This window comes from Salmo trutta, chromosome 25 (assembly GCF_901001165.1).
Source record: "Salmo trutta chromosome 25, fSalTru1.1, whole genome shotgun sequence".
Classification (NCBI taxonomy): domain Eukaryota; kingdom Metazoa; phylum Chordata; class Actinopteri; order Salmoniformes; family Salmonidae; genus Salmo; species Salmo trutta.
In genome coordinates this window covers 20,366,504-20,387,583 of record NC_042981.1, presented here as the reverse complement: position 1 = coordinate 20,387,583, position 21,080 = coordinate 20,366,504, and the positions used below count along the sequence as shown (strand labels likewise).

Sequence of the window (21,080 nt, the reverse complement as noted above, 5' to 3'; positions counted from 1 at the left end):
ATTTACCCAAAAATATTTATGACAATTGCAATGTCGCCACTAATGCAATTCCACAAAGTACAAAACAGATTAGCAAAAAATGTAATTGCACATTATCCAAACAGGTTGTCGCATGGAAGCCTTTACTTCACACAAAGTCGCCATAAATTCAAAGCACACGCATAATTGACATTGCCGGACTGCACACACGACCTGAATGCAGTTAATAAACCCTATAGGAAACCCCTACAGCCTATAAAAGAACCTGTGCCTCTTTGAGCTGTCATTGTGACTCTTCAGACAGTCACACATTTGATAGGCCTATGCACAATTCACTACACAGGCATTTCTGTCACAGACATGAAGGCTGTTAACAATTCAGAGAGCAATGAGAGAAAATTCTATCCTGTTTTAGAGTTTAGGCTATTTTCCTATCCAGTTCCAATCCCACTGAAACCCCAAATCCTAAATCCTGTCTCGCATGAAAATTCCTTACTTTATTCTGTAATCAATAGATTGCATTATCAAAGCACGTCTCTCACCTATGCATGTCAAAATACTGCTATATCATTTTCCCCATCGGGCAGACTGGGGATGGTTGTAACAGGGGATAGTTATAACACTCTCAATATCTCCGATCAGGAACAGGCTAGTCTTCAACTGTCACGTGTACTCCCGCTCTCCCTCTCTGGCACTCGTTGTCACCAGTTCTCATTATTACGCACACCTGTCACCATTGTTATGTGCACCTGCGCCTCATGAGACTCACCTGGACTCCATCACCCTCCTGATTACCTCCCCTATATCTGTCACTCTCTTTGGTTCCTTCCTCAGGCGTTATTGTTTCTGTTCCAGTGTTTCATGTCTGTACACTACTCGTGTTTTTTGTTTTCTTCCATGTTCATTTATTTATTAAATTCACTTCCTGTACTTGCTTCCGTTTATTAGCATACACATTACAGAATAACACCTCACCAAACGAAAGCAACAGGTATTTATTTTTTACAGGTGATATCGGGTCCATGGGCCGCTGCAACCGGGGATGCCTCAGCTGGCTCGACCGGCTTCCATGCCTCAGCTAATTTGATAGGTTCACAAGCCCTGGTTGGCTCGTCAGGTTCTCAAGCCTCGGTTGGCTCGTCAGGTTCTCAAGCCTCGGTTGGCTCGTCAGGTACTCAAGCCCCGGTTGGCTCGTCAGGTTCTCAAGCCTCGGTTGGCTCGTCAGGTTCTCAAGCCTCGGTTGGCTCGTCAGGTTCTCAAGCCTCGGTTGGCTCGTCAGGTTCTCAAGCCTCGGTTGGCTCGTCAGGTTCTCAAGCTTCGGTTGGCTCGTCAGGTTCTCAAGCCTCGGTTGGCTCGTCAGGTTCTCAAGCCTCGGTTGGCTCGTCAGGTTCTCAAGCCTCGGTTGGCTCATCAGGTTCTCAAGCCTCGGTTGGCTCGTCAGGCTCCCGCACCTCAGCCGGATCAACGGGTTCCCACGCCTCAGCCGTTTCTACGGGCTCCCGCGCCTCAGCCGGATCTACGGGTTCCCACGCCTCAGCTGTTTCTACGGGTTCCTGCACCTCAGCCGTTTCTACGGGTTCCCACGCCTCAGTAGAGTTTGGCATCCTGCGGCTGGAGCTGTGCGTCAGGAAGGGGGTACTGTCACGTCTGCTCCCGCTCCCCCTCTCTGGCACTCGTTGTCGCCAGTTCTCATTATGCACACCTGTCACCATCGTTACGCGCACCTTCACCTCATGAGACTCACCTGGACTCCATCACCCTCCTGATTACCTCCCCTATATCTGTCACTCTCTTTGGTTCCTTCCTCAGGTGTTATTGTTTCTGTTCCAGTGTTTCATGTCTGTACACTATTCGTGTTTCTTTTTTGTTCCATGTTCATTTATTTATTCAATTCACTCCCTGTACTTGCTTCCCGTTTTATTAGCGTACACGTTACATCAACCCTCACTTGAAGAAGCAAGACTCTGCACATTTTGAGGTAAGAATGTAGTTTTTTTGTTGTTGTTGTGACGGCATCACCTGCTTTGTAGTTAGATTCACCACACATATACCAGGTTAATAACCAGTGTGTCTTTATATATTTAATGTAATTTAGCAATGCTAAAGTTTTAATATGTAGCTAAAATTTAAGCTATCTAATTACACACACACGCACACACACACGCACGCACGCACGCACAAACACATTCAGTTGAGAAGTTAATGGAGGGTTAATCACGCACGCACACACCCCTCACGCACACATTTTGAATGTAGTAGCTCAATCTCTGAGAAATCCCCGGTCTCCCCTACTTGCTGCCGAAGCTACGGTATGAGAGTATATATGGATATGTTTTAAACAGAGTTGGTCCCCATTAAGATACTTTGCTATTTAATCTCTTTATCTCCCTGTTATTCATGAGCCGATCTTCTATCTGTATAATCATCAATTCGATTTTGCTAAATATAGGAGATTTTGTCATTTGTTGAAGCTGTTTAGAAAATTTGGTTATTTGACTTTTGTTTGACTGCCGCTACACGTTTGTATGATTGGACAACACTATAGTCGGGGTGCACTCTGTGCATCCTGAGTGTGCTCTGTCGCGATAGTGTACTGCGAAAAATGCGCTGAATTCTTTGAGGAACATGATAACGCTCTGAATTTATGAACGGCCTGTTTCGAAATTCACAACAATGTCTTTGGCGATCAAAGAGTTTCTCTATCATTACTAAATATCAGTTTGTGCTGTAATCTTTACATAGTGGCGCAGCACCACTCTTATTTGGGAAAAACCCAATACATTTTTTTTATATAATAATAATTTTCTGGGAACATTTTCGGGAGCGAGCTGCAGTGAGATAGTGATGATGAGGTTGCTCTTGCTGTGGGTGATTCCTTGATCCACCTCTACGCAGACGACACCATTTTGTATACATCTGGCCCTTCTTTGGACACTGTATTAACAAACCTCCAAATGAGCTTCAATGCCATAGAACACTCCTTCCGTGGCCTTCAACTGCTCTTAAGCCCTAGTAAAACTAAATGCATGCTCTTCAACCGATCGCTGCCCGCACCCGCCCGCCCGACTAGCATCACTACTCTGGACGCTTCTGACTTAGAATATGTGGACAACTACAAACACTTAGGTGTCTGGCTAGGCTGTAAATTCCTTCCAGACTCATATTAAGCATCTCGAATCCAAAATGAAATCTAGAATTAGCTTCCTATTTTGCAACAAAGCCTCCTTCGCTCACGCTGCCAAATATACCCTCTGTAAAACTGACTATCCTACCGATCCACCTTCGGCGATGTCATTTACAAAATAGCCTCCAACACTCCACTCAGCAAACTGGATGCAGTCTATCACAGTGCCATCCGTTTTGTCACCAAAGCCCCATATACCACCCACCACTGCGACCTGTATGCTCTCGTCGGCTGGCCCTCGCTACATATTCGTCGCAAGACCCACTGGCTCCAGGTCATCTATAAGTCGTTGCTAGATAAAGCTACACCTTATCTCAGCTCACTGGTCACCATAACAACACCCCCCCGTAGCACACGCTCCAGCAGGTATGTCTCACTGGTCATCCCCAAAGCCAACACCTGCTTTGGCCGCCTTTCCTCCCAGTTCTCTGCTGCCAATGACTGGAACGAATTGCAAAAATCGCTGAAGTTGGAGACTTATATCTCCCTCACTAACTTTAAGCATCAGCTATCTGAGCAGCTTACCGATCGCTGCAGCTGTACACAGCCCATCTGTAAATAGCCCATCCAACTACCTACCTCATCCCCATATTGTTTTTATTTACTTTTTTTGCTCTTTTGCAACCAGTATTTCTACTTGCATATCATCATCTGCACATCTATCACTCCAGTGTTAATTTGCTAAATTGTAATTACTTCGCTACTATTGGCCTATTTATTGCCTTACCTCCTTACTCCATTTGCACACACTGTATATATATTTTTCTATTGTGTTATTGACTGTACGTTTGTTTATCCCATGTGTAACTGTGTTGTTTTTTGTCGCACTGCTTGGCTTTATCTTGGCCAGGTCGCAGTTGTAAATGAGAACTTTTTCTCAACTGGCCTACTGTCACGACTTCCGCTGAAGTCGGCTCCTCTCCTTGTTTGGGCGGTGTTCAGCGGTCGATGTCACCGGCTTTCTAGCCATCGCCGCTCCATTTTTCCATTGTTCCATTTGTTTTGTCTTGTTCCCTGCACACCTGGTTTACATTCCCTAATCACACTGCATGTATTTATTCCTCTGTTCACCCCATGTCTCTGTGTGAAATAGTTTTTGTTACGTGTTTCATGTTACGCGCCAGGCTGGGTATTCGCTTGTATTCCGTGGTATTTTCACGAGGATGTTTATTGTTAAACATTTGCTTATTTTTGTGACTGTTTCGCGCCTTGCACTTTTACCTTTGGCTGGAGGTTTTGATGCAGTGGCGTCTGTCTGTTTTATTTTCCTCTGCCTAAATAAAGTGTGCGCATGTTCACAACTCTCTGCTCTCCTGCACCTGACTTCTCCACCAGTAGCGCACAACCTTGACACCTACCTAGTTAAATAAAGGTGAAATAAATTTTTTTAAAGTGACCTTCTACTCTTCATCAGTTGTGCCTGAATCTGAGAAGAGGTCAAATTTTGCTTTTAATCTCCAGCCAATCACGATAAGGGATTACATTACTCTGTCTGATCTTTATCAGCCCTCTTCTCCAACTGTTCAACCAGTTATTGTTGGGCACCACAACAATAATTTGAACATTTGCTCTAGTCTGCTTGGAGTGACAGGTGGGTGCAATCTAGCAAATATAAAGTATTTGAAATGTTTTCAAATAGTATTTGCACCCAGGGATGAATAACGGGCAGTGGAGCTCTCGTCAGCTAATTACACTGCTGCTGCATCTCATTGATCCAGGGCCGGACGGTGAGAGAGAACAGAGGGTGCTATTATCAATCCATTATCCTAGCCTAAGCAAAGCATGCTAATTTACTTGACATCACCAGTCAAACCCTAATCCTTCCATTCAGATGATTAATCTCAATGAAGGTGTTTGCTGTGGTTGTCCTCAATTAATCATAGCTTAACAGTCAACAGAATAAATATTTGAGGGACATGGTGTGAATGAGTCATTATCAATACAACGTCACAATAAGGTGCAGAGTGTTCAATTTGCCTGCTGGGGGTCAAGGAGTCCCCCAGCTCTGCTAAAACCATTGACAACTGCGTGCCGTTTTCAAGGGATTGTTAACATTTATTTAACTATTTGGTTTTAATATCATCACCTTTTGAAGAGCATAGTCAGAAGGACATATCTCAGATTTTTCTACATTTAGTTCTATCATCAGAGTTATACAGCAAATAACTGCCTGCTTTTCATGATCAGTAAACATAAATTGATCATGTAATTTCAGATATGTAGGGTAGCCTCACAACATCTCTCAGTATTGGCCACCATTAATTGGATATTTGAGTGAAATAAAAGTGAACTAACATGACAAGTATGAGTGGTTTAGGTTATTTCCCATCCTTTATGGCCTCTGCCTGTCAAGCAGCAGAAGGGCACATTTGCCTTTAAGTAGACCTAATGTCCTTTTTTCGCCAACCAACGTAGGCCTACCTACCAAAGTTAGCATTTCAACATTGCTTTTAAGAGTATTTAATCATGATTGCTGCTGACAGACATGATAGGCTACATTGATTGATGGACCACATCAAATTGGCTAGCTAGCTAACAACAGATCACCTCAATATGACTAGCTAACAACAGATCACCTCAATATGGCTAGCTAACAACAGATCACCTCAATATGGCTAGCTAACAACAGATCACCTCAATATGACTAGCTAACAACAGATCACCTCAATATGGCTAGCTAACAACAGATCACCTCAATATGGCTAGTTAACAAGCTAACTTTCAGGGGATAAACTACATGGCTATATCCAAGTAGTGGTTGATTTGCTTGCAATCTATAGTGTTGATGGCAGTAGTCCAATTGACAACTTTGACCAGGATGGGGACTTGCCAATGTCAAGTTCTTTTCAAAAGCCTAATCTCTGAAGCAACTAAATTACACATTGTTTGCTTGGCTAGCTACATGCCAAAATGGGTAGGCTACCACGTATCTGAAATGACATGATCAATTGATGTTTACTGATCATAAAAGACATGCAGTGACTTGCTGTATAACTCTGATGATATAACTAAATGTAGAATAATCGGAGATGTGTACTTCTGACTATGCTCTTCAAGAGGTGATGATATTAAAACCAAATAGTTAACATTCATTTAACAATCCCTTAAACGGCACGTAGTTGTCAATTTTTGCAGATCTGGGGGTCTCTGGGGGTCTCCAAATCGAACGCTCTGCACCATATTGTGACGTTTTACTGATAATGACCTATACATACCAACAATGGCAGGCCGCCTGCACTCTTCTATAGTCCTTATTTAAAAATAGTGAAGTGAATACATAGCAGCAATATTGATGACCAGGAAAAATCATATTTTGCAAGGCCGTGTGTTTGAGGGGGAAGGAAGTCATTAGAGGCAATGAGACTGAATGCCAACACACACACCTGAACACATAGGGCAGCAGCTGCCCTCCACTATGGTGGATTGGTGGCATGGCAGGACGGGGCAGCTGACAGTAGAGCAGAGGGTCTGTCCCTGAAGGCAGTAGCAGTGTGTACAGCTGTCTATGTCCCAGCGCTCCTCGTCTGCATACGTCTTCCCATTGAAGTGGCACACGGCTCTCGGTGTGGCATCTGCTAGGAGACATAGGAGAAGATCAAATAGGATCCACCTCCAAGACAGGAAAAAATACGGAAGATACTCATTCAGTAAATACACACAATCACACACAAACATATAGGCAAGCATGCACACAGGCAAGCACGCAAGACCATCTCACCGATCGGGATGAATATAATAGAATACAATTTCACACATTTAATAACTATGTTTGTGGTTTCAAACATTGGTGTGAACACACCACCAAATCAGGTTAGAGTTAAGGCTTAGGTAATGATAAGCCTCAACCAATGTATCATGTACCACGTCTCTGGTTACCTTCCCACATTGTCTATTGTACAGGTAGGTCCAATGATGTGCGTGTGTGCAGCATACCCAGGCAGTAGGGGCAGCACTGTCCTTTGCGCAGCACGGGCCTGGCACAACCAACGGGCGGGCAGGACTCTGAGAAGCAGCTGATCTGACTGTCCAGACACACACAGCTGGAGCAGGTGTTGGGCTTCCAGGACTCTGCTGCCAGGAAGATGTCCCCCTCCTTGTTCGTGCAGTAGCTGGATAAGCTGTCATTACTGGGAGAATGGGGGGTGATGGGCTCGTCTATAGAGGAGAGAGGGACAAACACACACACACACACACACACACACACACACACACACACACACAGGATCAACTGACTGCACTGAACACACATGGGGGGGAAAAATCGAAAGTTACATATCGGGATATTATTTTTAACGATATCGTATCATTTTGACAGTATCGCAATTATTTTTTTTGCGGTAGTTGGCTGTACCAAAACAAAATTTGTTTTCAGCACTTTTATTTCCATGACTGATCAAAACTCGTTTTCTCATGGCTCTCTATTGTCCCACTGCAGCAGACATATGGTGAGCAATATGTTTGGCACATCAAATCACAATAAAAACACAATATTGAATCGCAATACATATCGTATCGGCACCTAAGTATCATGATAATATCGTATTGTAAGGTCCCTGGCAATTCCCAGCCCTACTTTTAAAGATGCATTCTTTAAGCCTGACTGTAGCTCTTAGAGCAGCTAATAAAACCCATAATACAGGGCTTAAAATATTGATGACATTCAAACGGTAGAATGTTCATTTTTGCGTCTTTGGTTTATTCAACTAAAACATCTCCAAAAAACAGCTTAAGAGATGGAAACACACCATATATCCATGTGAGAGTTGAGTTGGTGGCCTTCCAGGTATCTCTGTCCTCTTACACTGTGTTTTACAGTGACAGAGGCCCAAAGCACTGCTGCCTGTTTCACGTTTGGCTTGGTTTGCCATGTCTAAGTTTTCTCATGCACTATTCATCTCTAGAGCTCCATAACTTATGCATTATTCTTTTTTTACTCTCTCTACGGAGTTTGATTCTGGGCTCCAATCTGTGTTTTTTTCTCCAGCTGTTTACCGTCAGAAACGATTTCCCCCCCTCTCTCGTCCTCCTCGCTGTGTCTCTCTCTGTCTCTGTATCTCTACCTCTCTGTACCTCTGTCTCTGTACCTCTCTGTACCTCTCTGTCTCTGTACCTCTCTGTCTCTGTACCTCTCTGTCTCTCTCTCTCTGTACCTCTGTCTCTACCTCTCTGTACCTCTCTGTACCTCTCTGTCTCTACATCTCTGTACCTCTTGGTCTCTCTCTACATCTCTGTACCTCTTGGTCTCTCTCTACATCTCTGTACCTCTTGGTCTCTCTCTACATCTCTGTCTCTCTCCCCGTTTCTCTCTACATATCTGTCTCTCTCTCTGTCTTCACCTCTGTGTCTCTCACTCTCTCACTCTGTCTACACCTCTCTGTCTCTCTACCCCTCTATCTCTTTTTCGCTGGCATAAACATTTGGCCAACACTCTCTAGTCTGTTTGGCCAGACATACTATTGTTGTGCTGCTGTGTTGTTGTAGTGGAAATACAGTACCTTACAAAAGTATTCACCCCCCTTGGTATTTTCCTATTTTGTTGCATTACAACCTATAATTTAAATTTATTTTTATTTGGATTTCATGTAATGGACATACACAAAATAGTCCAAATTGGTGAAGTGAAATGAAAAAAACAACTTAAAAACGGAAAAGTGGTGCGTGCATATGCATCCACCCCCTTTGCTATGAAGCCCCTAAATAAAATCTGGTGCAACCAATTACTTTCACATAATGAGTTAAATAATGTCCACCTGTGTGCAATCTAAGTGTCACATGATCTGTCACATGATCTCAATGTATATATACACCTGTTCTGAAAGGCCCCAGAGTCTGCAACACCACTAAGCAAGGGGCACCACCAAGCAAGCGGCACCATGAAGACCAAGGATCTCTCCAAACAGGTCAGAGACAAAGTTGTGGAGAAGTACAGATCAGGGTTGGATTATAAAAAAATATCCAAAACTTTGAACATTCCACAGAGCACCATTAAATCCATTATTTAAAAAATGGAAAGAATATGGCACCACAACAAACCTGCCAAGAGAGGGTCACCCACCAAAACTCACGGACCAGGCAAGGAGGGCATTAATCAGAGAGGCAACAAAGAGACCAAAGATAACCCTGAATGGGCTGCAAAGCTCCACAGCGGAGATTGGAGTATCTGTCCATAGGACCACATAAGCCGTACACTCCCCAGAGTTGGAGAAGAAGAGAGGCCAGAAAAAAGCCATTGCTTAAAGAAAAAAATAAGCAAACACGTTTGGTGTTTGCCAAAAGGCATGTGGGAGACTCCCCAAACATATGGAATAAGGTACTCTGGTCAGATGAGACTAAAATGCAGCTTTTTGGCTATAAAGGAAAACGCTGTGTCTGGCGCAAAACCACCACCTCTCATCACCCCAAGAACACCATCCCCACAGTGAAGCATGGTGGTGGCAGCATCATACTGTGGGGATGTTTTTCATCGGCAGAGACTGGGAAACTGGTCAGAATTGAAGGAATGATGGATGATGCTAAATACAGGGAAATTCTTGAGGGAAACCAGTTTCAGTCTTCAAGAGATTTGAGACTGGGATGGAGGTTCACCTTCCCGCAGGACAATGACCCTAAGCATACTGCTAAAGCAACACTCAAGTGGTTTAAGGGGAAACATTTAAATGTCTTGGAATGGCCTAGTCAAAGCCCAGACCTAAATCTAATTGAGAATCTGTGGTATGACTTAAAGATTGCTGTACACCAGCGGAACCGATTCAACTTGAAGGAGCTGGAGCAGTTTTGCCTTGAAGAATGGGCAAAAATCCCAGTGGATAGATGTGCCAAGACAAATAGAAAACATTAAAATAGCATCTCTCTCAATGCCAGGTCTGAGCAGCAATAATTAATTACCTTAAGGACCTCAGCTCAGTCAAGACAACTTTGAGACCCTATACCCTTCACATTCACCCCTACCTTTATATATGGCTTAGGGCTTATGCTGCGTTTAATAATGAGGCCGCCCCTCTCTATTATAAAGTAAAACATCATACAGACTATTCTTGCCAGACAGACTCAAATATATAGAGACTTAAAGACCAATAGTGTTTCAAAGCCAACTCAAAAAACCAATGGCTGCTCAAACTCACCTGGGCAGTGGGGGCAGCATGAGTCTTGCGTTCTGATTGGGCTCTGGCAGAGCAGGGGCGGGCACACCTCTGTCTCACACAGGACACGTCCACTGTGACAGGTGCACTGGGTGCAGGCGTCGATGTTCCACGTCTCTCCCTCCACAAAGTACTCTCCCCCCGGGGCCAGACACACTGACGAGTCCCCCAGGTCTGGTTTGTGGGAGCTGGGCTCCTCTGAGGGAGGAGGACGGAAGAGAGAGCACAGGGTCAAGGGTGAAACATATTGGAAACAGATTTTTCATTAGTGTGTAATGCATTATCAACATGATCTATTATATGAAACCAATGAGGAGGATGGCAAAATGGTGTGTAAATCTGAAATCATCTAAAACAACAACTAGCCTATCTAAGAATAGCCTACTACCAGTGCACAGTTTTTTTCCCCATATTTCATTTGTTTGTTTAAGATTTTCTACCTGGGCAGGATGGACAGCACTGTCCGGACCGTATGGCAGGGCTGTCGCAGGATGGCACAGGGCATGAGATGAGGGCACACATCTCCCTGCCGCTGTGGCAGTAGCAATCCCGGCAGCCATCATGCCAGTTCTCTTCGTTCTCGTGCCGTCTTCCATCCATGGACAGACAGGAACCCTTCTTCACTAACGGGGCCACTGACAAGGAGCTCTGGTCTGGAAGAGGGACAGAGGAGAGAGGAAAGGTTTTAGAGATACAACTACCAGCATAACCCATAAAGAACAGGGTTAGGCGGACCAATCACGGACTGGCTTTTCTGAGCAGGGGCCAACCACGACCAGATCAATACCAAGGAGAGAAAAAAAACACCTTGATTAAACTCCTGTCTGAGACTCTGAGCTATTCTGGGTGGATGCCAAATTTCACCAATTCAAAAGGGAGACAGATTAAAAAGTTTTTCCTCATTAAAAGAGGAGTTTTCAGTGCTCATTCATAAAATTCACAACGATTTAATTATTTAGTGTGAATCACAGCAGAACACAAGAGGAGCATCAACAATAGATCTGTGTGGAGATGACCCCAGCCTGCCCTTAGGATGCACCAACAGGTGGGGTCAAAAACACCAAATGGCATCCTATTCCCTATATAATACACTACTACAAAAGTAGTACACTATATAGGGAATAGGGTGCCTTTTATTTTTAATTTTTTTTACACCAGATACAAATATATACATACGAACAACAACTTACAGACGCACACAAATAACGACTACATCTCATCTGGCCAGACCCACATGCCCACACCCCCATCCCTAGTGCCTGCATTATTGTTGGCCACTTGGCCTTAAATTGTACCAATTTGTTTTTCTCTGTCGCCCATGCTCTTCCAATATTTAAATAATAAATCATTTGATTTTTCCATTCCGTTAACGATGGCAGATTGATTTCCAAGTTTTTAGTAGACGTTTTTTCAAGATGAGTGATGAGAAGATAATCGTCCAGCCTGTTGGGTATCTCACTACACCCCCATATGCCATGTCTTGAAATATGCAGACAGATGGATTAAAAGTAAGTTTACATTGTAATACTTCTGACAGACAACTTTCTAGCTCTGCCCATAAATGTGGGACTTCATCACATTCCCAGAAAGCATGGATTATTGAGTCAATATTAGTTTTACACTTAAGACATGACTCTTCCATTGTGCTGTAGAATTTGTACATTTTGTCTCTTGTAAAATAAATTATATACATTAGTTTATACTGGATTAAGCATACATTTTTGTTAAGGTGCCTTTTAGGCAGAGGTGTAAAGTAATTAAGTAAAAATACTTTAAAGTACTACTTAAGTAGTGTTTTGGGGTATCTGTACTTTACTATTTATATTTTTGACAACTTTTACTTTTACTCCACTACATTCCTAAAGAAAATGATGTACTTTTTACTCCATACATTTTTCCTGACACCCAAAAGTACTAGTTACATTTTGAATGCTTAGCAGGACAGGAAAATGGTCCAATTCATGCACTTATCAAGAGAACATCCCTGGTCATCCCTACTGACAGACTCACTAAACACAAATGCTTCGTTTGTAAATTATATCTGACTGTCGAAGTGTGCCCCTGGCTATCCGTAAATTTAAAAAACAAGAAAATCGTGCCGTCTGGGTTGCTTAATATAAGGAATTCTAAATGATTTATAGTCGTTCCAGGTTTCTTCAGAACAAGTCTGGCAGCAAGAGACTAACCAGACAACCTTCTATTGGTGTAATAGTTAGAAACAGTAAAACATTGACAGAACAAAAGTTAAAACATTAGTGGTTCTCCAAGTCTGACAGGGAAAGCGAGGAGAGAGTTTGAGAAAAAAGTATTATCAGCAGTCTCTAAATTATGAATGTATAAGCATCAAAGGTTATCACTCACCTCTGCACTGGCACTTCAGACAGCCCAACTTGTCCTGCTGGAAGCCCATTGGACAGGCTTTGTCACAAGGTAACTCTGGACACTTCTTACAGCGACAGATATCACAACCATGCTTGTTCTTTCTGATGGGGTAGAGAGAGAGAGAGAGAGAGATAGAGGGTGAAAGAGAGAGAGGTTAAGATCAGTTCTTCATAAGTTTAGAAAATATACGCCACAGTATCTAAAATGGATAGCCCATGTCCACTAGGGATGATGTCGGGCGTTGAAACTACAAAGGTTCATACATTTTCAAAAGAAGAAAAGCGAGGAGAAGCGAAGTGGGCGGTCGACCGTTGGGCGACGCGAACATGGCGTGGGAGCATGAAAAGGACACACCTACTCATTCAAGGGTTTTTCTTTATTTTTACAACTTTCTACATTGTAGAATAATAGTGAAGACATCAAAACTACTATATGATTCCATATATGTTATTTCATAGTTTTGATGTCTTTACTAGTATTATACAATGTAGAAAATAGTAAAAATAAAGAAAAATCCTAGAATAAGTAGGTGTGTCCAAACTTTTGACTGGTACTGTAAGTTGGGGAAAGATTAACTTTATGCAAATAATCAGCGATATCATGGCTCAATATTGACCAATCAAAGCTCACTATAGCTTCCAGCCCCTGCTGGTTTGGCTGTTGATACCTAGCATGCTGTCGACTTGCTAGCAACCACATGATGAGCCACTCTGGACGAAGCTAATGTGGCTAGGCGAAGCATCGCTGCTTATGGATCAAAGCCGTGAAGGTGGCCAAACTGTCCATAGCGGTGGGTGTTGCAGTGAGGAGGCAGAAATAATATCGTTTTTCTGCCTCAGGTTTGGGCTTTTTTTTTAACAAAGTAGAGAATAAATAGGTGACAAAAGTGCTTAATAAACAGGACAAAGAGCAACATATGTCACTGCACAGATCTAACCCAGGCCTCAATAATGCCTGATAGCAATTTGCATGAGCTGCGGCAAGTAGGGCTACAGTATAGCCGGACCTTCCACTGTGTGGCCAAAACAGGAAATTAGGGGTTGAAGAATACCTCTTACCCATAATGCATTTCATCATGGAACATACTGCGCAATTTCACATTTCAATCCTCCCCCGGGAGAATTAACAGGTTGGCACGAACCACAACACAGTTTAAACATTGAGCTCTTGAACGCCATTCCGTTTGCCTGTAACAATCTCTGACGAGGATACATGAAGGACCCCTCTACAATTAGCCTACGAGGACAAATAAAGTAAGCATTTACATGTCTTTAGCTTAACTTTAGTATTAATCATACTCATTAGTGATCACTTTGTAGTTATACTTTTAAACAACAAATGCATGAATAGAAGAGCAATTAGTGTGGAGCTGCAAACGAAATGTTTAGTGCCAAACCAAATGAATCGGCATGCACGACTACAAACTCTCATACATTGTATTTCAGCCTTCGGAGAAAAAGATACCAAATCACAACTATTGCAATTCAATAAACAGGCCACAATACCGTGTCATTGAAAATTGTAATGACAAAAATTGTGCAAAAATAAAATGATGCAAGCTACAGAACGGCAACAGTGAGTCTATAGTGAAAGTAAGAATATTAGGCTATGATAGTTTCATCTCTCACCTTGTTCCATAACACAATAGCACTGATTACAGATGATGTCCATCAGATTTTAGTTTGCCATTGTGTTTGTTTGTGTGACATGCTTTAGTTACCAACAACATTGTGTTTGCTTGCCGTAGTATCTGTTTCATTAGTTTGACATGGTTTTTGTCATTGCACAGAGAGGTAAACACATAGCAAACAGCCATACAAATCTTTGTATAGCAGAGACAGGCAGTGGGTACATTCCAGCCAGGTGCCAATGACAAGCAGCACCGGTGTCATCAGTTAAAACAAGGACAGAGATGAGAGAGATGAGAGAGAGATATGAGAGAGAGAGAGAGAGCTATGAGAGAGAGAGAGATGAGAGAGAGAGAGAGAGATTGTTTGTTTGTTTGGACAGGTGTGTGTGCGCCAACAGATGGCACAAATGACTGACCATAGGGACATATCAAACATACGCTTCGCTCCGTGGCTTGCTGCTCTGACCAGACCGTGCAGGGCACCTTCCCTTTCCTAAGTTAAAATTCACATCCCTATCCCATCCAGTTCTGCCTCTATATCCTCCCCTCCTCTATCCCTCTATCCTCCCCTCCTCTATCCTTCAATCCTCCCCTCATCTATCCTTCCATCCTCCCCTCCTCTATCCCTCCATCCTTTATCCTTCCATCCTCCCCTCCTTTATCCTTCCATCCTCCCCTCCTTTATCCTTCCATCCTCCCCTCCTTTATCCTTCCATCCTCCCCTCCTTTATCCTTCCATCCTCCCCTCCTTTATCCTTCCATCCTCTCCTCCTTTATCCTTCCATCCTCCCCTCCTTTATCCTTCCATCCTCCCCTCCTCTATCCCTCCATCCTCCCCTCCTCTATCCCTCCATCCTCCCCTCTTCTATCCTCCCCTCTTCTATCCCTCTATCCTCCCCTCTTCTATCCCTCTATCCTCCCCTCTTCTATCCCTCTATCCTCCCCTCCTCTATCCCTCTATCCTCTCCTCCTCTATCTTTCCATCCTCCCCTCCTCTATCCCTCTATCCTCCCCTCTTCTATCCCTCTATCCTCCCCTCTTCTATCCCTCTATCCTCCCCTCTTCTATCCCTCTATCCTCCCCTCTTCTATCCCTCTATCCTCCCCTCCTCTATCCCTCTATCCTCTCCTCCTCTATCTTTCCATCCTCCCCTCCTCTATCCCTCTATCCTCCCCTCCTCTATCCTTCAATCCTCCCCTCCTCTATCCTTCCATCCTCCCCTCCTCTATCCCTCCATCCTTTATCCTTCCATCCTCCCCTCCTTTATCCTTCCATCCTCCCCTCCTTTATCCTTCCATCCTCCCCTCCTTTATCCTTCCAATCTCCCCTCCTTTATCCTTCCATCCTCCCCTCCTTTATCCTTCCATCCTCCCCTCCTTTATCCTTCATCCTCTCCTCCTTTATCCTTCCATCCTCCCCTCCTTTATCCTTCCATCCTCCCCTCCTCTATCCCTCCATCCTCCCCTCCTCTATCCCTTTATCCTCCCCTCTTCTATCCCTCTATCCTCCCCTCTTCTATCCCTCTATCCTCCCCTCTTCTATCCCTCTATCCTCCCCTCTTCTATCCCTCTATCCTCCCCTCCTCTATCCCTCTATCCTCTCCTCCTCTATCCCTCTATCCTCCCCTCTTCTATCCCTCTATCCTCCCCTCTTCTATCCCTCTATCCTCCCCTCTTCTATCCCTCTATCCTCCCCTCTTCTATCCCTCTATCCTCCCCTCCTCTATCCCTCTATCCTCTCCTCCTCTATGTTTCCATCCTCCCCTCTTCTATCCCTCTATCCTCCCCTCCTCTATCCCTCCATCCTCCCCGTCTCTCCCTCTATCCTCCCCTCCTCTATCCCTCCATCCTCCCCTCCTCTATCCCTCCATCCTCCCCGTCTCTCCCTCTATCCTCCCCTCCTCTATCCCTCCATCCTCCCCTCCTCTATCCCTCCATCCTCCCCGTCTCTCCCTCTATCCTCCCCTCCTCTATCCCTCCATCCTCCCCGTCTCTCCCTCTATCCTCCCCTCCTCTATCCCTCCATCCTCCCCTCCTCTATCCCTCTATCCTCCCCTCCTCTATCCCTCCATCCTCCCCTCCTCTATCCCTCCATCCTCCCTCCTCTATCCCTCTATCCTCCCCTCCTCTATCCCTCTATCCTCCCCTCCTCTATCCCTCCATCCTCCCCTCCTCTATCCCTCCATCCTCCCCTCCTCTCCCTCTATCCTCCCCTCCTCTATCCCTCCATCCTCCCCTCCTCTATCCCTTCATCCTCCCCGTCTCTCCCTCTATCCTCCCCTCCTCTATCCCTCCATCCTCCCCTCCTCTATCCCTCTATCCTCCCCTCCTCTATCCCTCCATCCTCCCCTCCTCTATCCCTCTATCCTCCCCTCCTCTATCCCTCTATCCTCCCCTCCTCTATCCCTCCATCCTCCCCTCCTCTATCCCTCCATCCTCCCCTCCTCTATCCCTCCATCCTCCCCTCCTCTATCCCTCTATCCTCCCCTCCTCTATCCCTCCATCCTCCCCGTCTCTCCCTCTATCCTCCCCTCCTCTATCCCTCCATCCTCCCCGTCTCTCCCTCTATCCTCCCCTCCTCTATCCCTCCATCCTCCACTCCCTCCCTCTCCTTATTCCATCCTCCCCCTCTTCCCTCTCTTCCTCACTCTCTTATCTCATGAACAATAGGAGCGAGAAAAAACAGCCATGTGCAATCTTCATTTGGTTTGGTGATAAGGATCTATCAGGGGCCATTTCAGTTGTGGGAGTCTGTATGGAGAGAAGAATGCGGCCTGTTGAATTATTCAAACCATACACTTTGCTGCTCGAAAACATAGGGGTAAAGGTATAACTTTGATGGGGCATAATAGATATCTAAAATTAGAATCTTAGATGCAACCATTCACCCCATGAACACTCATTTGTGAGAACGGAGAGAGAAAGAGAGGGAGAGAAAGAGAGAGCGAGAGAGAGAACCGTTGGTTCAATGCAGACACAGACCAGTGGAGTAACAGCTTTACGTGACAGACAGTTGATGAGTGAGAGTTTAGGTTAAGATAGGAAGATTAATGTGTTGACAGGACACTGCCTGCTGCTTGAGCGTTTTAATCTCTGTCATATCCATAACTATTCTGTCATAATAATCCCTAGCAGGCAGGCCGGCTGGTCGGTCCACACCACAGTTAAAATACAGGGCAGACGGATTATTGTGCAGCAGGACTGGCCTCCCCAGGGTCCAATAGAAAAGCTGCTAGCCGCTCTATGAAAGAGAATGTGTACTACTATTACTACGAGGAACTGGATCAGCAGCCATTAAAGGGGGAATCTGTAATTCTTACATTTATTTTACAGAAGCCCGCTACTTTTTTGTCTATAAAGCTATGGCGTTAAACAACTTTATATTTTGTGTTATGATGGGGTAAGACAATTATACTATGAGCTCATGAGGCATTTCTAAGTTGATTGGGAGTGAAAGAGCCTGAGGGGTCCTGAATCATTCTGAACCACTGACATATATCGTCTGCTTCTCCAACTCTTGTTAATGTAACAAATAAGTTGCGCTGATGTGTGGGTAAATGATCTATTAACAAGCTCATCACCTGAGATTGAGTCATTTCATATTGTTTTGGTTATGGGTCATTTCAAACTAATCAGAAGGTGGTATGCCAGTTGGGCATGTGCTGTAATTGTCCATTCTTAAACAGTACTGCTCTAGGAAAGCTTGTTTATGCACAGCAAGTCTAGGCGTTATAAGTGTGTGTGTATTTATTTATTTTTTCTTTTTTTTGGTGGGGGGGTCAGCTTTAATATTGCAGATAGATTGTAGCTTCCATCAAAGTAATTGTCTGCATAATTTCCAATCCCCCATATATATATTTTTTGTAAATATATACAGTACCAGTCAAAAGTTTGAACACACCTACTCATTCAAGGGTTTTTCTTTATTGTTACTATTTTCTACATTGTAGAATAGTAGTGAAGACATCAACACTATGAAGTAACACATATGGAATCATGTTGTAACCAAAAAAAGTGTTAAACAAATCAAAATATATTTTATATTTGAGATTCTTCAAAGTAGCCTCCCTTTGCCACGATGACATCTGCTAACCCTACCGCTAACCCTACCAGTTGTGTAAAGTACTTAAGTAAAAATTAAAGTACTACTTAAATATTTAAGGCTTTCTGTACTTCACTATTTATATATTTGGCAACTTTTACTACATTCCTAAAGAAAATAAATATACTTTTTACTCCATACATTTTCCCTGACACCCAAAAGCACTCGTTACATTTTGACAGGAAAATGGTCCAATTCATTCACTACTGCCGTTGATCTGGCGGACTCATTAAACACAAATTCTTTGTTTGTAAATTACTGTATGTCTGAGTGTTCCCGAGTGGGCCACTGACGATCCGTGTAAGTCGCTCTGGATAAGAGCGTCTGCTAAATGACGTAAATGTAAAATGTAAATGTAAAAAAAAGAGAATTGTGCAATCTGGTTTAATATAAGGATTTTGAAATTATTTATTATTTTACTTTTACTTTTGATACTTAAGTATATTTGAGCAATTCCATTTACTTTTGATACTTAAGTATATTTAAAACCAAATACTTTTATACTTTTACTCAAATAGTATTTTACTGGGTGACTTAGTGAGTCATTTTCTATTACGGAATGTTTACTATTACTCAAGTATGACAATTGGGTACATTTTCCACCACTGAACCCTACCACCCCTCCCCTAATTGGAGTAAACTAATGAACAACAACACTTAGGCTTCTACTTCCAGCTTATACACACTATATACATTTGACGGACACAGTCTATTTTACAATAGTTATATTTGGTTTGTTTTTAGTACTTCCTCAACCTCTCCCATCTATTTCTGATGTCCATCCAGTTTGATTTCTATTTGCCATATATTTTGAACTGTGCTGTTTCACAAAAGTTCTGAACCTATATACATTTTACAGACACAGTATATGTTACATTTGTTATCTTGTTGTTATTAGTCCCACCCTTCAGCTCCATTCAACTTCTCCCATCGCTTAACACCATCCATATTGGATTTCTATTTGCCATATATTTTTCAACTGTGCGGTGATGCTTCACAAAAGTTCTGAACCTTTCTATTCTCATAGTTTCTACAGATTGTAAATTAAAGATAAAAAAAATTCTAAACGTATTATTATATTATTGATCGACTATGACTTTTCAAATCACCCATTATTGCTATCTATCTATATCTGTGTGTATTTGTGTGTTTGTTTGCGTTTGTGCCAGGCCTGTGTTCATACCTTGTTAACCAGCAGACAAGATTCCCTAGTGAAAGCTGTAATACATTGCTTTCCTGATATATTTCTGTGTAAATGGCAATCAGAGTATTTGGGGAGGGATGCGATGAGCTTACAAGCATGGTACTAGCGTCCGGAAGCTAAAAGAACACCCTGTTAGAAGATTAGACCTTCAGTTTCACTATCAGAGGCCATCCTTTACAATGCGCAACAGCAACACAAGCAGCAAACCCAATCAGTAACCTGGGTGGAGCTAATTAAACTGTCAACTCTACACGCAACGCCTGTTTAGCCAAAATGAGTTATGGAGAAGGAAAAAGGGATCATTTTGTCAGTTTACGAGCAAAACTCACTTAAGCTTAACAGGCAAAACAGGTAACTGGGGTAATTTTTGACATAAGTTTGAAGGAGCCGCGATTTCAATTTCAATTGGCCATCTGTCTAGCTGCCTCTGTGAAGTTCTACTGCTTTTAACGTCTGAAAGTGACTGGCAAAGTAGGGCTCATTTATTCTGAAACGATGCAGATTTGAAATCGCTTCATATTTCAAAGCGTGGAGTGCTGGAGTTTAAAGTAAATGATAATTGCATGAGCTGGGAATCGGCATTTTGGTTTTTAAGTGTGTCTGAGGGGGTAGTGTGTCGGTAAGACTGGGAGCGGGAGGGAGGAAAGGAAGAAAGGGGAAAGGGAGGGAGAGAATGACAGAGGAAAGAGGGGGGAGAAGGGGGAGATAGGGAGGTAGCAATAGACAGAGCGAGGGATGGATGGATGGAGGGAGTGAGGGAGGGGAGAGAAGGAGGGAGCAAGGGGGAGAGAGAAGTGCTTTCTCACATGAATCCGAAGGGGCAGGCCTTGTCACAGACCACAGCCTTGCACTTCTTGGGCCTAGGGTGACACTGACACACGTCACAGCCGTGGGCATCTGTCTGCAGGCCAAAGGGACACTTCAGGGTACAGACAGAGATCAGGGCACTGCACAGCTCTTCTCCTGTAGGAAGGACATAGACATATCAGACATCAGTATCAGAGGAGGCTGGTGGGAGGAGCTATAGCAGGACACATTGTAATGCCTGGAATGGATCTTTGGAACAGTCAAAAATGTGGCTTCCATTTATTCCATTCCAGCCATTACAATGAGCCTGTCATTCTATAGTTTCTACCACCAGCCTCCTCTGCTCCATATATGGCCAAAACTACAATGCAATGTAATAGTTCTAAAAGTCCACTTATTATTTTATGACCTGTGGCAATGGATTAGTGGTGCAGACACTCCAAATTATGATTTTTATTGAAACTCATAAGTCCTAACTTATGATAATGCCCTTTGCAGCATATCATATTCTAACAGGCAGGGACACAAACCAAAAACATATTTGTTTTTAAAAGCCCATTCAGGATGTCTCAGTGTGCCCACTGAGTGCCTTTTGTCCACGTCTGATAACGGCCTAGACAGGTATATTCATATCGAGAGTCAGACAGTCAGGAC

The 21,080-nt window shown here is 43.5% G+C and overlaps 1 protein-coding gene across 2 annotated transcripts in view; it reads right to left on the bottom strand.

Annotated features, from left to right (window-relative positions):
- The window catches only part of LOC115162139 (cysteine-rich motor neuron 1 protein-like), a 194,491-nt gene that overhangs the window by 8,480 nt on the left and 164,931 nt on the right, over window positions 1-21,080 (bottom strand). Inside the window, exons 9-14 of one of the 2 annotated variants that reach the window (XM_029713154.1) lie at window positions 20,426-20,582; window positions 12,664-12,785; window positions 10,743-10,955; window positions 10,285-10,500; window positions 7,097-7,318; window positions 6,547-6,738 (exon numbers count right to left, since the gene is read on the bottom strand). In XM_029713154.1, the coding sequence (XP_029569014.1) occupies window positions 6,547-6,738; window positions 7,097-7,318; window positions 10,285-10,500; window positions 10,743-10,955; window positions 12,664-12,785; window positions 20,426-20,582 (1,122 nt within the window). The remainder of the gene's footprint in view (window positions 1-6,546; window positions 6,739-7,096; window positions 7,319-10,284; window positions 10,501-10,742; window positions 10,956-12,663; window positions 12,786-20,425; window positions 20,583-21,080) is intronic. The other variant, XM_029713155.1, reaches the window with a different exon arrangement.